The sequence below is a fragment of the Cinclus cinclus genome, chromosome 3 (genome assembly GCF_963662255.1).
Source record: "Cinclus cinclus chromosome 3, bCinCin1.1, whole genome shotgun sequence".
NCBI lineage: Eukaryota > Metazoa > Chordata > Aves > Passeriformes > Cinclidae > Cinclus > Cinclus cinclus.
In genome coordinates, this window is record NC_085048.1 from 86,474,769 (window position 1) to 86,492,036 (window position 17,268).

Genomic DNA, 17,268 nt, shown 5'->3' on the forward strand with positions numbered 1-17,268 from the left:
GTTCTCCCAAATCCACAGGTAGCCTCTTGAGGCGTGGGGGGGAAGGGAGGAGGGGGAAAGAGCCCAGGCGCTTTCTATGTTTCTCTGCAGATCTAGCTCGGACTTCACTCAAAAAAAAAAAAAAAAAAAAAAAAGGAGGGAAGAGGGAGAGAGGACTCGGGCAACACAAAGGTAGATCGGAAGTCCATATTAGTTTGGAAATGGTCAAGAAATTCCAGGCACGTTTCTGTCTAAATCCATGGTAATATTCAAAATTGTATTTTCAAGTAAAAACAGGTTTAGAATTTACCTCTCTCTAATTCACGGCTGAATAATCTGCCCAGGGCAAAACAAAACTCTGAGGAAAAAGAAAAAAAAAGGAAAAGGAAAGAAAGAAAGATGCTGAAATACTGTTAGTCATGCAAATAAAGGCTTCTTTCAGCACATTACAATATACTCCGGATTCGAGGGGAGGAGCTGCAACCCGTTAAGGGCGAGGAGTTTTTGTTTTTGTTTTCATTTAAAGCTACAAAACAAATCCCGAAATGTCTTAACCGCTCGCTGGAGACACCGTCCTTGCAGACAGGCGGTCGGGGAAAGCTTTTTAGTTCTCAGTGCACAAAAAAAAAATGAGCGGGGTGAAGGGAAACGATGGAGCCCACCGTGGCGGAGGGAACACGGAGGGACACGGCCGTGCCCCGCGCCGCCGCCGCTATCTCAGCACTGTGTCCCCGTTGCCACCCGCAGCCTCCTCGCAAAGTCCCTTGGTCCCTGTAAAATCACTCCGAGGTGTCCCGCCGAGCAGGGGGAGGCTGGGGCCAGAGGAGCGGAGGAGCCGCGCAGCGCTGCGCGCCCCGCGGAGGGACAGAGTGCGGGGCCAGGAGCCCACGGGGAAGGAGCGATTTTCCGTGGCGGACAGAAACACCGACATCGCTGGGTAGATAAGAAAATGGAATACTGTATTTGATTTAGAAAGTTTGTACATATAGATAAACACGCAGTTAAGGAAACAATAGTTTAAGCGTCCTACGTGGAGTTTAAGAAGAGACCCCCCAAAGCTGCTATGAAATACTCAAAATAGCTTTTGCATAAGATAACTACAGTTGCACCCTAAGCTTTTTTTTTTCTTTTTCTTTTTTTTTTTTTTCTATCGCTGAGGTCCCTTTTGGAAACCTAGCACGTCAGATTTTGACAGCTAAGTTTGTGCAAGGAACACCGAGTCAAGGAAAATAAAAAGGAGAGAGAGAAAGGGTGGGAGGGAGATAGAGAGAGGGGAGGAAGGAAGAAAGAAAGAAAGAAAGAAAGAAAGAAAGAGGAGAGCAAATATCATATACAAGCATTTCTACACATATATTACAAACTGGGAAAATGACCGCATCATTAAGATATACATAATTCATATAAAATTTTGAAATAAAAATAAAAATCTGTTACAGTCATAACTATTCTTTTTCCACATTTATAACCAGTACCCACACAGGCAGTGACAGAAGTGTAGAAAAAAAGGTGCTTACGAATAAAATGATTGTCTGCAGAACAAAAAAACAGAAAATTGCATCTTGGCTGGACCATCACTTGGACTAAACAAAAAAAAAAAAAAAAAAAAGAGAGAGAAAGAGAGAGGAAGCGAGAAAGAGAGAGAAATAGGACCAACAAAAAGGCGATAAACATTTGTTATTTCCCTCTTCAAGGAGTTCCTTTTAATTTTTTTTATTTTTGATTTTTGTACAAATTCGATCGGAGTTTTTGCATTTGTTTGTCTGGTTTCTGTTTGTTTTCCTTTACTATAGAGAATATTTTTTCCCAGATACAAATTTAATCATCATCATCATGCAAGTGGGTGAAATGCGTCCATGGAAAAGCGCAAAGGAGAAATCGTGCTTGTCCTAAAAAGAATACAATTGTCACTTTTGCTTTGTTTTTTTTTCCTTTCTTTTTATATATATAATAATTATTATTTCCCGCCCTCCCCCCCACCCTTCCCGCTGCAGCACCAGCGTTTGTGACTGTTGAAGTTTTAGCTCCATCTCTTGGTGGTGGTGTTGGCTGACGGTGGTTGTGGTGGATTCTCTGATCCCTGTCTGTTTGTTTGTTATTATGTTTGGGTCGGGTTTGGCCTTTTCTTTCCTCCCGGCTGTGTGTGTGCGTGCATGCGTGTGTGTGTCCTGATTCTAGGTCGCCTCGGTTTGTTTTGCTCGGGACGGGGAAGAGGGTGCTTGGCTGTTTGGATTTGGATTTTGTTTGTTTGTTTGTTTTCCGATATCATACATCACATTCCGAGTCGCTGGAGGTTACCGAGAGGATGGAGGTGCCCGTCTCGGCTCTTTCTGTCAAACTGGAGACGCTGGTGGTCGGGCTGGCCGCCGTGGACGGAGACTCGGCCGAGCTGTGTGTCGGGCAGCCGGGCTCTGCCAGCGACCGCATGCCGCTCTGTCCTATCGCCTGGTGCTGGAGCCTGCATCGCGCCGGGAGACAAAACAACAGCACAGCCCCGCTCAGACACCGGGCGCGGCCGTGGGGACGGCGCCCGCCCGGCCCTGCGCCCTCCCGGGGACGGCCGCGGCCCGGCCCGGCCCGGAGGGGAACGGAGCGGACCCTGGGCCGTAGGGTGCGGCCCCGGCCCGGCCCGGCCCGGCCCGGCCGCTCTCCCGCAGCGCCCGCGCAGCCCGGAGCGGCGGCGGGATGCAGGGCCAAGCCGTGCGCCCGGGCCGCGCTGACCCCGCACACGGGCAGGGGCCGCGATCTGAAACGGGACGGGGAGCGCGGGGACGAGCACTTCCCTGCGCCCGCGTTTGGAAACACGAGCAGCGCCTTCTCTTTCCCCGGAGTGCCACTCATTCATCCCCGCGGCGCGGCGGGCCTAGGAGAAACCATGTGTGGGTGAGCCCCTCTAACACTCGGACACTGCTAAAAGCTTCAAGGAGCGGTCCGTAGCGGGCAGGAATCGTACTGGAACCCCATTTTGTGCTCTGGCTAACACCTGCCTAAATATTTCTCAGCTCACAGACGCTCTGGGTCTGCGGTAGGGAAGAAGGGAGGTCCTGTCCCAGAGACGCAGTGCTATAAATAAAATAAAAGAAGGAGAATGTGGAACACAGCGCTTTTGTCCCCTGGAAATTTAAGTAATTTTTTCATCTGAAAGCCATAATCAGCTTTAAAGTGCTTGTTCTTTCATTGTTAACGCTGAAGGGAATATTACCTCTGAATATTATTCTAAGAGGCAATAAATATTTTTTTTAGGTTCCCTAGCATATTGTAAATATTCCTCTGGGTCCGTTTATCTCACTCGAAACCCAAAGAATGCCTAATTCATGGATAAGAGCTGAAAGTCCTGGACTGAGCAGCCAGCCTCAACCTCTAGAGCCTAGGACTGCCAGCGTGAATCAAAACACACTCTTTGCTCAAATGTTTCTCACTGGGGTATTTTTTATTTAACTTTCTGCAAAGAAGAGAAAAATGTAGCCGGTTTATTCTACACTTCTCATTATTTTAAGTTGTCTAATTTCAGGGTCTTTGATTTTTCTCCCATTTACAAATCCTGGCGCATTCATCTGCTGTCAACAGCGCTGAGTCAACAAAAGCATCCGTAGGCAACTTCTGTTTATTTACAGTCCTAAGCTGCTCTGTTTTCCATTTAATGGAAATTAAATAGTGAGGCACTTTTAGGTTGCATTTCTCCTACAGAATCTTTAATCAGTAGCACCAGTGGTATAATTAGGAGGAATTTAAGAGACAGCATTTATATGAAGTTTTTGTTTACACTTCTACAGTGGTAGCGAAACAAATTAAAATAAAATCAATGTGTCAAACTAGATTAAGGGTCCATGTTCATTTGCAAAATAACTTTCACGACAGTAATGAGAAAGAAAGGAAAAAAGCAAAAGAAAGGAAGAAGGGTGTCTCGCTCCCTTTTATCAAAGCAGAAAACAGGGGCGGAAAAAAAAAAGAGGAAAAAAAAAAGAAACCAATAGACAGGCAAATAAATGGAAGTGTAAATGCACAGGAAACACACGACCGGGAGGCCAGGTCGCCATGTGGTGTAAACACAGAAATGGAGATTCGGGGGGGAAAAAGATTCCCGGTCTCCTAATTATTTTTTTTCTCTTCCCCATGAGCCAAAGAGCTCTGAGGTATGCCTGTGCTGGTCCCGCTGCGCATGCAGAGCAGCACGAACAATTGGAGCGGAGCCGCCGGCTCCGCCGAAACCCGCTCCGAACCGCATAGCCTGCCTCGGCCTTTCGGCGGGGAACCGCGCCAGAGCCCGGCCAAGCACAGATCCCCGCAAGCCGAAAACCAAATCGGAGCCCACAGACCCGGAGCAGTGGGGTTTCCCGTTCCCCCGCGCCAGCCGCCGGCGCAGGGTGGGAGGGAGGCCGGGAGAGTCGGGCGCTGCCCCCGCCGCAGCCGATGTGCTCCGCGCACATCTACACACACTCGCGCCCACCGAGCTGCCCACGCCCGCCGGGAGCCCCGGTCCTGTCCGCACCCCGGGAGCCCGCAGGGAGCCGGGGCAAGGTTGGAGGCACGACAGGCAACTTTGAGCCGTGCCTATCCCCGTCGCATCCCTGCGGCCGCCCGGAGACCTACCCACCCGGCCAGGGGACCAATTTCTCCCCGATGGAGAAGAGGAGGAGGAAAGCAGAGGCAGAGGAGCGCTGCCTCCCAGGCGGCTGCCGAGCATCGGAGCGCGGCCGTCCGCCCGCAAGGTCCCGCCGCCCACCTCGCCCCCCGACCCGGAGCCCCGCAGCCCCACTGACCTGTTTTTAGCCGCCGCTGCTCTGTCTCTTTGCCTTCGATTTTTGAACCAGTTGCCTACTTGCGTTGGGGTGAGCCCCGTGGCCTGAGCCAGTTCCCTTTTCTTGCTGGGGTTGGGGTAAGGGTCCTGCAGGTACCACTCCCTCAGGAGGCTGCGAGTCCTCTCCTTGAAGCAGTGCGTCTTCTGCTCGCCATCCCAAATGGTCCTGGGCAGCGGAAACTTCTTCCTCACCCTGTATTTATCAACCGGCCCCAGCGGGCGACCCCTTAGCTTCTCGGCCTCCTGGTAGTGCGCTTCGAGCCACATGGCCTGCAACTTGCCGTGGGACTCCTTGGTGAATTTGTGGTTCTCCAGGATGTGGTAGAGGTCTCGGAAGTTGCCCGTGTGGAAGGCCACCACCGCCCGGGCGCGGAGGATGGACTCGTGTTTGTTGATGGCCTCGCATGCCCCTGGCGCCACCGGCAGCGACCAGAGGAACCTCCCCAGCCTTTCTATGTCTCCAGTCTCCTCCAGCGTCTCGCAGACGCTGGCCACTTGCTCCGGGGAGAAGTTGAGTGTGGGCAGCTGAAACATTGACAACTCTTCGTGGGGTGCCCGGGAGCTGCCGCCTCCACCGCCGCCGGCACCGGGGCTGCAGCCCGAGCCGCTGCCGCTGCCGCCGCCGCCGCCGCCGCTGGCGAGAAGGAGGGAGCGGTGGTGCGGATCGGCGGCGAAGTTTGGCAAGAAGAAATGGGTGGGATAAAGCTCTAGCGGGGACCTGAACACCATGGGATGACCGGGGAGAGGGGGAGATAAATCAAGGAGAAAAGAAAGAAAGGGAGGAAGAAGGGAGGAAAGGGCACACGCACCGCGCACGCATCCACACCCGCACACGCACACACAGCCACATAGAGGCACGGGGGCACACACACTCACACGCACACGCAGGCACACGCACACGCGCGCTCACACACACCCCACACGCACACGCACTCACACACACCCGGCCCCGCGCCGCCGCCGAGTCAGGATTCAGTGATTCAACAGCGATCGCCCTAATGACAACAGCCTCATAATATCTCCCCTAAATCCACAGTGAGTGCAGCGCTGAAACATTTTGTTTCGCTTTTCTATTGGTCTTCTGAGTGTCGTTGTGGCGTTGCCATGGCAGCCGCTGCCAATCACTGTCAGCCCTGCCAATCATTACGGAGTACGTAAGGAAGGTTTTTACCACTTCGCCCAAATGCACGGGGGGGAGGGAAGCCGGGCGGCTGATGGAAAAGCCTGGTTTGTTGTTTGGATTTTTTTTTTTCCTCCTTAATCTTTGCAACTCCTAATCTCAGCACTTCCCCTTCTCCCTGTCTCTCCCCCCTCCTTCTCCACACCCCTCCTAAATAAGGGATCAAATAATGCGAAAAGCAGTGTGCACATATTTGTTGAATGGGATGAGCAATTAGAGGGTGGAATATTATTGTGATCTTAACGAGCCTCGTTAAAGCTAAAGGAGATATGGGGGAAAAGTAAATGGGCCAGGCTGGGATACACGTTCGGATAAAGGGCTCCTAACTGAGACAATTTACACATGATTTGCACGTAGTTTCACTTCATTCTGCCTATCTGAGCACTAATAGTGCCGGGGAAGAAAAGAAAGATGAGATCATTAGACCCATCCTCACGCCGGTGACCCTCCCAGAAGCAGGCACATACAGTACCGGCTGGGCTTAGCCCCGGCTCACCGAAGAGTCTCTCCTCCCCTCTCCCGCTCCCTGCCCCTCTCCGCGGAAGGAGGGATCCGCTCCCCGCGGAGTTCCGCGGTCGCTCCGCCGGGAGCCGCCCAGGGAGCCCAGCCTGGATCTGCTCCGGCTCCGCGACCGACCCCGGCGGTGCCCCGCTCGCTGCCTCCCCCGTCCCACTTTTCGCCTCCCCGCCCTCCCGCTCCTTCTCGTCTTCCCTTTCCCTCTCCTTTCTCTTTCCTCTCTCCACTTTGTTTCCTTGCATTCTGGCATTCCTCCTCCCACTCGCCTCATCTCCCCTCGCCCCTTCCTTTCTCCGGAGCTCAGCGACCTTGCGAGCTGTTGCTCACCCCCAAATCCGCTGAGGCTTTGCACTGTACCTCTCCTTTCCCCCGCAAATTCTGCCCCCAATTTGCAAGGCTCTTGTGCGGGGAAGAGGAAAGGGATGCGAGCAAAAGTGGATTTGAGCTTTTTTGCATTTTTTTTTTTAATTGAGAGCAGGGAAAATATCCGTTGTTGTGGTTTGAGTCCATCCCTCAGTAAGACACAAGGCACAGCTGGGTCGCCAGACCTTGCTACCGTGCAACTATATTTATTATTAGGTATGTTGCTTTTAAGAAGATTTAATCAGCATCTTGAGCTGGTAACTCTTTTGTTTGGTTTCTGTAGCTATGGAAGTGTGATTTACAGAGATTTGTACGGGTCATGGACATCTTTCCAGACTTACTGTGTATATTTAGACAGGACTTTGCTTGGTGTTAAAAAGTGTATATTTTGAATAGGTTCACACACAGTAGCAAACAATACCGACATTGTAAAGGCATGTACAACGAGTATTGAAACGCAGCATCCAGACTTCAACTAATCTGCCCTCAATAAAGCTGAAATAATTATCCTAAGCCGCCTTTCTAGAAGAAAAATCATTGAGGAATTCAAAACTTTTTTAAAGATCTTTTCTGCATTCCGATGGAGATCGAGGGGTGAGGCTTGGAGCCCAAACTACTTTCAGACATCAATGGAGGGAAGGAGGGGGGGAAGTGAGATATTACAATTAAAATGTGAAAACATAGCGTGACTTGCCCTATCCGAAGGATAATAATAATAATACTGCTATGGGTGGTAGAAGTTCTTTAGCTGCGCTCCAAACTGGTTGTGATCCTTTCACAGCGCACTCCTCGTGAAATAATTCCAAGTGGCAGATGAATAGGTCCAGTTGGAAGAGCTGCTGGACTGGAAGAAGCTCGCTGTATTACACATTCATCTGATTTCCACTAAACTGTCATCGGTGTGCTACATGGCTTCATAGTCCTAATGGAAATAATTCGTCCTCTTAATTTTTAGTGATCTGCTTAAGCACTTCTGTTAACAGACTTGGGAAAAACTTCTTTTTACCCTCCCACTTTCCCTGGCTCATATTTCAAGTCGTACAGCTAAGGAGGGAAAGAGACTTCTCAGTCCCTCTACAAATCGACTTGGAGGTATTAATTGGACAACAATATATTTAGCCAAAGATTTTAATACACACACACAAAATCTTTTTTCTGTGTAATCCTTTCCTTTTATGTAAAGGATTACAGAGGGGAGACTGGGGGGAATTCCTGCGGGAGTTTCTTAATATTTGTTTCCATTTTTCTTCGAGCTGCAGACCAAAGTACTTTAAAATGTATTTCCAGAATAACATTCAGACCGCCACTGTTGTTTTCGGGTTGTTTGTTTTTTGTTTTTTTTTTTTCCCTTCATCTCACGGACTATCATACACTGGTCTTCCAGCTTTAGGTTGCGACCCTTCTATTAGTATTCCTGGTGAATCTCTGAAAGATTCTACATATATTCTTTCTTTCTTTCTTTCTTTCTTTCTCTCTCTCTGTCTTTTCCTTCCGCTTCCCACCCCCCCCCTTCTTTTTCTTTTTTTTCCTTCCCCCCCCCCCCCCCCCCCGCAGACGTAACATGTAACCACTGCATTTTTGGCAAAAATCTTTCTTCCACAACATCCTTCCGTAGGGTATTTCAAGGCACGTATTCTGTGTGCGTGTGTGTTTAAACCCAAACAAACTCACAACCCTGCCTATCAGCTAAAATCAAGGTCTTCCTGAAGCCCAGTCTCCTCTCTGTGCCGCGAAGGTCCAGCGCGGGTGCTCTGCTAGCCAGAGGCTCTTACAAGGACCGAGCCAGCATCCTCAAACGTTTCCGCCGGCTCCCGCGGCTAGAGGACGCGGATCACCGAGTCGCAGTGGTCGCTAGCCGGACTTCGGGGAGCGGATCCTGCGCTTGCCCAGCCCGACCGGGGATTCAGCGCTCCCCTAAGCCTGTTAGGGACACACTCTCATGTCCTGAAATGTGCAAGCAGATAATTGTTGGCGCTCCAGCTTTGTGTGAGGAGGCCAGGGTGTAAATGGCTTTTAATGACTGCAGCTGCTGGCTGCAAACTGTCAATGGGATCGGCTAATGCCGAGCCCGGACCGGCCGGGCTCCCAGCCGCAGCCGCCGGGCGGGCGCGGGCGCAGCCGCAGGCGCGGAGGGGAGCGGCGCGCGCAGCGGGGCGCGGAGCCGGGCGCGGTCGGCGGCGGGAGCGGGAGCACGGCGGCGGCGGCGGCGGACGGGGCTGGGCACAGGCTGCCCTCTCGGCTGGGGAAATCCTTCCGGATCCTGTAAGTTTGTTACGGGCAGGCGGAGGTCCCGCGGGGGAGCGCCCAGGGGGTGCGCGGTCTCCCCCTCCTCCCCCCCGGCCCTTCCCCACCCCCGCGCTGGGGCCCGGGATCCCGGGGCCGCGTAAGGCGGGGTCCCTCTGCTTTGACGATGGCCGTCTTCTCCAGGCCGGGGAACCTGCCGTCCGTTTCCAGTCAATCTTACTTGGTCCCACACGATTTATTGTTTCAGCTGCTAGAATGACATGTGGCTCGGCAGGGCAGGGGAGCAACCCTCCCCTTCTCCCCAAAAACCTCCCCCTAAACAAACCTGGGCAAGCCAGTGCTCTCTTCTGGAGGGAGCCCTTACGAAGTTGTGTGCGTGCGCGTGTGTGTGTCGGGCTGCCAACCTGGAGGACTTTTCTGGGGAGAGGAATGGAAGCAGAGAGAGAAGCTCTTTTATTTCACTGCTTGTTTTGATGGTCGCTCCCAGGAGGCTGCGATTTTCTGCTGCCTAGTTAGTGCCCCTTAATCCTGACTCGGGAGTGACTCACTCGACGCTTGCGAGGGCTGATTATTATTTTTTTTTTTTATCGGGGGAGGCAGGGGTTCAGACGGGGCTGGGGCGTAGCGGTGGAGGTACCAGCAAGAGGAAAATACAGCACTGAGGCCGCAGCGAGGGGGAAGGCAAGGAGGGGAGAAAGGGAGAGCCAGGGCCAGGTAGAGGACAACCCATAGCTTTGGTCTCGTTAGGCTTTTTATATTATAGATACAACTACTTAATTGGATTTTTGTCACCCTTCAGGAGCAAGCGCTGACAATTTTGTACGGATGCTATCCTTAAAAACACATCTGTTTTCCTTCTTTCCTTCTTCCTTTCTTTCTTTCTTTCTTTAGTCACGATTTCCCGGGATAAATGAATGTGCATTTGATGGGTGTGTAAGATGTGGCCCATCCAGCTCCCGTAACAGAGCTCTGTGGATGAGGTGTGTGCTGAACCCGTCGTGATAACAAACAAGTGGCAAGTGATATTTTTTACTTGCTAGGATTGGCTTAAGAAGTCGAAGGGGTATTTAATTAGTGGTCCAAAATACTGCTTCAGCTTCCAAGTTAAACTTCCGGGGCCCATCCTACGCTTTATTTTGCATAAACACCTAGGCTGGATAACTGAAACGTGAAATACCAACATTTTTTTTAATTACTTTTTTAAAAAAAAAAAAAAGTGAGAAAAGGAATGCAGCTCGCCTCCGCGATGAGATGACGGCTAGGGAAGCAGAAAACTTTCCCGAGGAGGTGAGGGAACCGCAGTTGCCTCCCGGCTGGGCTGGGCTGGGCTGCTTTCCTCCATCCCTGTGGATCTGCTGGCAGCTCCCGCCAGTCGAAAGTTACCTGCACTGCAGCAGAAGCAGCCGTACAGTCGCTTGCTCCTGAATTAAACACAACTCTTAATGATGTAGCATTATCAACAAGGGACACTTGATTGACTGATCTAGGTATGATATATGTGCTCGGCGTCTAAATTAAATATTAAGTGAAATACTTAACTCTAATTAGAAATCGTAACCTAGCGATGAAAACTTGAAGAAACAAATTGCGGGGGGAGGAGGGGACAGGCTTTAAACGCTGCAGAGAGGAAAGTAGTGGTGATGTGTACAGAGTCTGACATATTAGCAACAAGCAGCAACTTTGAAATGATTGACATGTCATTAAAACCATCAGGCTGATTTTAATAAATCTTCAAGAAAAAAAAAAAGAGGAAAGAAAAGAGAAGAAATATGTGGAACCTCGCAGACAGGTTTTTTATTAATCCGTGTTTTAAATCCGAGAGAAACACAATTAGAATGGGGGAGAAGGACAGAAGGCGGGGGAAAATCTGTTGACGAGTTTAGTAAGTAAACGTCCATAAAGCAGCGACCATCCAGCAAGGGGCTTCTCTGGGAGATGGAGATGTCAGAGCCAGATGCCTTCTCCCCCGAGTGTGCCTTCCCAAGGTAAACAAGTACACAGTTGTCTCAACTTTCTCCTTTAGTACAAAGTTCCTGGTGCGACGGAAAATTTGAATATTTTATCAGTCTCTTGTAGTGACCCTCATTAGGTGGGCATCCTGCTAAGGCCTTGGCGTTACAAGAAAGCTGCCCAATCAGAGCATTTGCACGCCTTGTTAGCGATGGTTAATGAAGCTTCCCCATGCACTCAAAGAAAGGCCCCCTCGATGTAGATTTACCTTATGTCAACTCGTTACTTCTAATGAATCGCATCAAAATTCTTCCCTGAATGGGGCCGAGGCGCCCGGATCGGGATCCCCTCCCCTCCCGGCGGAGCCCACCCCTGCCACCGCCGGCACTTTAGCGGAGAAGCCGGGACCGAGGTGACCAGGCGCAGTTTGGTGGTGGGGAGGGGGAGAGGAGGCCGAGGGAGGGGACGGAGCGGGGAGTGCGGCCGGCGGCGGCACCGCAGCCTGCGGGGGGGGCTCAGCCCGGCCTCGGCTACCGGAGGGGGCAGCGGCGGCGGAGGCTTCGCTGCTGGCAGGTAGACGCTTGCTCTTCACCTCTAATTTCCAGGCTCCCCCCTCCAACACACCACCACCCCCCCCCAACCCCCCCCCGTCCCTCCGGGCTAGCATTTTAAAATCAATTAGTATTTTCAATTCTTGAGGTGAATTATTCAAACAAATGTTTGGGAGACCCTGAGGGAGAATTTGGCCATGACAAAAGGTTTGATTAGCTTTATTTCCCCCCAAAAGCAACAAAGGCGTAGGGCTGCGAGAACAATCCGCTACATCAGGGCATGTTCAATTAAATGAAAGTCATTAGCTTCGCCGTGAAAGCACTACCTTTAAAATCAGATGGGGCGGGCGGGAAGGGGGGAGTGGGTGTACTCTGATAATTGTGGCTGGAGGATTTAACACTCCCCCTCCCCCTATACACACAAAGCCCTCCAAAAAGAAGAAGAAGGAGGGGAGGGGGAGACCCAAACCCAACACTTCACCCTTTGGAAATTTGTGCTCAGTCTAAACAATAGGAAGCCCATAATGCAGATTATAACACTCACTGACTCGAATCCATTATCTGCCCTCCACACTGTCTATATATTGATTTCCATATACTTTCTATTGCTCTCAATGACTGAGCAAAGCTCCAGTTAAGAGCCCGCGACACACAGGAGCGCAGCTTGAACTACATCTCACCAATACAAGCCGGAGCCGGTTGTAAACACGAAATGCTGCCACTTTCCCGGTGTAGCTGTGAACAAGCACACGACCACCCCTCCACCCCCGCAAGGAAGCTGGCGGCCGGGCAGAGCCGGTGCGCTGCCCCGGGGCCCCCTCCTGCCTCGGGGAGCATGCGGATCCCCCCGCGGAGCCACGGCTAGGTGCGCACGCCCGTGTCCAGGGAGAAATCCTGGCGCCGCTTCCCGGGGCGCCCCGTCCCGAGAGCGCCGGAGCCGCATGGGGGTCTGGGTCCCCTCGGGACACAGAGCCGGCACCGCCGAGCGGGAAGAACTGGGGAGCTCTGCTCCCCGCCCGTGGCCCTCCGCCAGCAGCTCCTCTCCCCAAGACCTGAGCTCTTAATGAGGGATGACCGTGGTTTCTTTAACTCTGAGACCCAACAGAGCAGAACTTTCCCAAGGCAGGATCCTCCGGACGGTAAGTTTGATATTTAGATTAAGATCACTTCCTCCCGGGCTCCTGTAGTGTGTGTGTGAGTATGTGAATGTGAGGAAGACGAGGAGAGGGAGCAAGCTTAGCTCAAAGTGACCATAAAAGAGAGAGAAAAAACCACCAAGAGCACGAGCTGATTTTTTGGGGGAAGTGCTCTTAGAGGGAGGTGGGGTGGGAACGGGAGGCCACCGAGGCTGAGACGGGAAGAGCAGTGGAACTGTCCCTGCGTCTTCGCAACCTTCCTCTGTAGGGCATCGCTTCAGGCGGAGACGAAGAAGGTATCGAGAGGGTTAAAGTGTCGGGCGAGAAGTAGAAATTTGGAAGCGAATATGTGTTTGGGGGGAGGGGGAGTAAAGCGGTAATTCTGCTGCTGTAAAGACCCCAAATAATCCACTCGGAACCTGTATAGATCGGAGAGATCCGGGACACAGTCTTAAATGGTCACATCTCCCTCCCCCCCTCTCCACTCCCTCCCTTTACTATAATGAAGATTGTTAATTTGCTTCGAGGCAGTGCGCTGGGTTGATAAGTCCTCCCCAGCTAATATGTTAAAGTTTAAATACCAGCAGGTGCAAATTCACTCTACTTAAGGCTATAAAAATGATGCCGAAATTCAAGAGCACAAGAAGTCAGCCTTTGTATTGTGATTTATAAAAGGGAAATTGCGCTATACATAGCCAACTATTTACCAAAAAAACCCAACCCCCAAAGCCCTGAAAAGTGCTAAACTCTTCTTAATGATGCCGAAGGTGAAGTTGCTTCATATTGGACAAAATGGGAATTATTCTTTGTCATGTAAATCACCCTTCACTTGACCTCAGGTTAGAGGATAATGTTCATTCTTAGTTCACACTAAAACTTATTTAAATTAGAGAGCCTGAAGAATCATTTCACCAAATCCGTGTAATAAAGTGAAGAGGACTTAGGGATCTTCATTCAAAAAAACCCATGGGTTAGGAACGTGTATTTTAAAAATTGGTATTTGTCGCAAACCTCGAGGATTAGGAGGTTTTTATTTAATCAAGTTATGCTCCTTGGATTTCCTGAGAAACGTGTATATAATTTCGCATAACAAGATTAAAAGAAAGGAAAAGATATGAATCAAAGGAGCTATAGATACACAAAAGACCTCCAAGTAACAATTACTGTAATACATATTTTAAAATAGGAAAAGAAATGAAAAGGTATTTAACAATTGGGGAAAACAGAAATGAAGGTTTGATAAAGAAGATGCAGCTTGCGGTGCTGTTTCATTCGATAAATATACTTTTGGCGTGGAGTGACAGGATGTGTTATTTTGACACAAAATGAAAGAGTTACTGAAGATATAGAGACACAGATACACACGAAGAGAGCTGTATACACTCATTTATAAATTGGTGGGTGCACGTGGAAGGAAATCTGAACGTCTCTACTTTCCAAAGCAACACTGAAAAATATCCCGTAGGTGAGGCGCTGGGCTGAGGTAGGTTGAATATTGAAGTGCTGGAGTTTATTGGAAATCAAATAAAAATTCGACACGCACAGACCCATTAGAGGATTTAGTGGTGAGGAGGGAGAGATTTTCCAGGGCTTTTGTTGCTAATGTTTCAATGCTAGGCGCTAACTTTAAGAAAAGTGTCAGTAGAATAACAAATTGAGGGCATGAAAGGCCACGGAGAGAAAGCAAGCAAGGATGCTCTTGACTTCTTAGCAGTTGCTTAGAAAGGATCTCGAGCTTAATATGGGGACTCAATCAGCGGAGAGCACAAAGCTGGGCAGAGGGAAGTTGGGCTCAGCACGTGCACTTTGGTCAAGTCGCTCGAGTGAGCGCCGGAGGGGGGTGGGGGCCTCCCCGGGCTGCACCCCCAGCCCCCCACGCCTGGCACCGGCGGCCGCGGGCACCGCCTTCCCGCATCCCGGACCGGGGCCGCCGCCGCGGGTGGGGACGGGGGTGGGCACACGCACGCCAGGGGCTGCGCTGAGTCGGTGCCCCCGCTTTCGCCTCTGCGACAGGGTAGGAAAAAGCCGCCTGCCCGGGACAGGCACGGGGGCCGAGATGGGGGACTGGACAGAGCGCAACCTGTCCCTTTACTGGAGCGTTTTGTTAAAAAACTGTTACCAAATTCGGTCCTTTTTCGAGAAACAGCTGATTTTAAAGCCCGTCTGTAAAGATTTTTAACAGCTTAACGAAATATCAGAGATAAGGGAAATCTGGAAGATGCTCCCGGGACATCAGACCTTAATGTGCTCCTTCAGCGGCGGAGGGAGCTCCATTCTGTTCCCTGTACGTATTATACTGCAGACAGGGTTCGATATATACTCTATTTAATCTTGCTCTGTGACAGAGCTGTTTAAGTGTATACCATGCCTACGTTCTTTGTATCAAGACCAAAAGGATGCATTGTTGAAAGAAAACTATTCAAAATCTTTCATCTGATAGAAACGATCCAGCAACTGTGAGGCAGCTACAGCACAATGGTTCTGTCTGCATAATAGGTATCTCATGAAAATACAGCATGTCATTGCAACAAAAAGTTAAAAGTCTTAAATGCATCCATCTTATATATTGCATGAAGTCAATAATATTCTAACCTCTCCTGCACCCCGCCATTAAATGGTACACGGCACTTTAAAATCGAGGGCATTGTGATTGAAATCCCAGTCTCTAGCAGAGAAAGAGGGGAGCAAGGTAAGTTAGCAAGGACCATTACGGATGTAATGACCTCAGGGTAAATATTCATTAGGAAGAGGGGATTCCTCTTCTAATACCCAGTCTATTTTCTTTGGAATGCAATATCACGGAGACTAATGTGGTAGCAAGACCCAAGATTTAAAAGGAGATTATTACCAAGTGTGCTGGGAAGAGTTTGGGAAATCCTTTTTCTTTCCTCCTTCCCCCCCCCCCCCCCCCCCAGACTCTTTCCTCAAGTGGGACGCAGACGCCAAGAATAAATAACATTTTTTTTTTTAAAAAAAATCTTTCTAATATTATTCGGAAAGCTAGAGAAGCTTGCTGCTTGCTTAGCCCCCGGCAGCAGAAAGAAGAGAACATTTAAGCAGCACGGTGAGCAGCCCTGCCTCTCTTTTCCCTTGGTAGGTGCACTTAGACGGCGGAAAGAGAGCCTGCACACCCCCCGGGGACAGAGTTTGCCTCCTGAACTACACTTCTCTTACTGAAGAACACCAGCTCCGACCTCCAAACCAACTGGGACTGGCGCTTTAAAGTAGCTGCGAACAGTGCTCCCGTGTCTCAACATGGTCACGTAGGAGATTTGAGCCTTTTAATTTCCAGACACAAGGAATAACTCCCTCGGAGCCCGGGGTTGGTTTGGGTTGTCGATTGCTGGGTGTTTTGGTAGGAGTTTTTAAATTTCTTTTTTTTCCTAATAGGATAGAGAGGGAAGCTGGGTACGATTCCCTTATAGACACAGAAACATAAAGGGGGAGAAAAAGCCTAACCGGGGCATATTTGGCTGTCGGGAGCCTCCCCGAGCCGCTGTGTTGTCGCCGGCGGGATGGCGGTCGGGGACTTGCGGGCGCTGCCGCCGGTCCGGCCCAGCCCGCGCCCGGCTCTGCGCGGCAGCCAGCGGGCGCGTCGCCTAGTGTGACCTTCAGGGAGCACATTTCAGCTGCTAAACACCGAGAAAAGTGCTTCTCTCGCTCGCAGGCGCCATATTACCGCCGGGAGCCGGGGATGGGGCGGGGGGAGGGCGGGTGCGCAGTTAGTCTAGTTTTACGCAGTTGTTAATTCAGACTGGACGAGCACTCGATGGCCCCATAAGAAGAAGAAGGAAAAAAAGTACTTTGGGATCATTCTTTTCTTCTTATCCCACTCCTGTTATCCCCCCTTTTCCAACTCCCCCCGAGGGGATGCGCTTTGTAACGCTGATGCGTGCTCCGGGACCCTACGGAGCATCCTCTCCCTCCCCGCCTGCTGGGAAAGGGGGTGCCGATCCCCGAGAGCACGGGGTGCCACGGGGGCCCTTCCCAAGGCCCCGACACTAGCCTTGCCGGGGTCCCAGGCACCCCCGGGCAGCGCCCGAGAGAGCCCAGCTTCCCCCATCCCGCAGCTTGCCGGGGAGGGACAGGGAAAACTCCCAAAGCCTCGCTCACTCCACGCACTCCCTGTTTGTGCTGGGAAGGCTATGAGGCTCAAAATAAGAAAACACACCCAACACCCATTTCCGCCGGTGCAAGCCGTGGGTCTGCACTTTGCTGAGCTCTCCGCTCCCTCAGCTCTCACACAGACCTGCTCCTTAGTCAACGGCTCTCTTTTGTCTTCCCCCCCCCCTTTTTTTTTAATTGTGAAGAAAACTAACCAACCCCACCCAAAACCCGGCAGAAACAACTCCTGTAGTTGTGCAGAAGTGGAGGAATCAACACCGCGATCGCGGCAGGGACACAGAAGCCGGACACAGCCGCTTCTCCCCTGGGCCGCAGGGCCCGTGCCGTCCTGAAGATTCAGGTCCTCTCAGGATTTCGGAACAAAGACAGCCCAGCCCAGCTCCACCAGGCACGAATCCCCATTGTAATCCTGGGCTTATTATTATTTTC

At 51.0% G+C, this 17,268-nt stretch overlaps 1 protein-coding gene across 2 annotated transcripts; it reads right to left on the reverse strand.

Annotated features, from left to right (window-relative positions):
- Window positions 1-1,619: 1,619 nt before the first annotated feature.
- SIX3 (SIX homeobox 3) lies at window positions 1,620-5,503 on the reverse strand. Of its 2 annotated transcripts, none has more exons than XM_062489242.1 (3): window positions 4,737-5,503; window positions 2,275-2,434; window positions 1,620-1,865 (listed from the first exon to the last, which is right to left on the reverse strand). In XM_062489242.1, exons 1-3 carry the CDS (start codon window positions 5,501-5,503, stop codon window positions 1,764-1,766), a joined length of 1,029 nt encoding a protein of 342 aa, XP_062345226.1. In that variant the 3' UTR covers window positions 1,620-1,763. The 2 variants fall into 2 exon arrangements, with proteins under 2 accessions (XP_062345226.1, XP_062345227.1); XM_062489243.1 differs by lacking the exon at window positions 1,620-1,865 and having other exon boundaries at window positions 2,165-2,434; window positions 4,737-5,316; window positions 5,392-5,503.
- Window positions 5,504-17,268: the final 11,765 nt, after the last annotated feature.

What these genes read in the sequence shown, in the direction of transcription:
- SIX3 (XM_062489242.1), bottom strand. Translation starts at nt 5,503, where the DNA reads ATGGTGTTCAGGTCCCCGCTAGAGCTTTATCCCACCCATTTCTTCTTG. An exon ending in GCAGCGGCGGCTAAAAACAG is followed by an intron (nt 2,435 to 4,736) that starts GTCAGTGGGGCT and finishes GGCGCGATGCAG; the next exon opens with GCTCCAGCACCAGGCGATAG. An exon ending in CGGGCACCTCCATCCTCTCG is followed by an intron (nt 1,866 to 2,274) that starts GTAACCTCCAGC and finishes TATTCTTTTTAG; the next exon opens with GACAAGCACGATTTCTCCTT.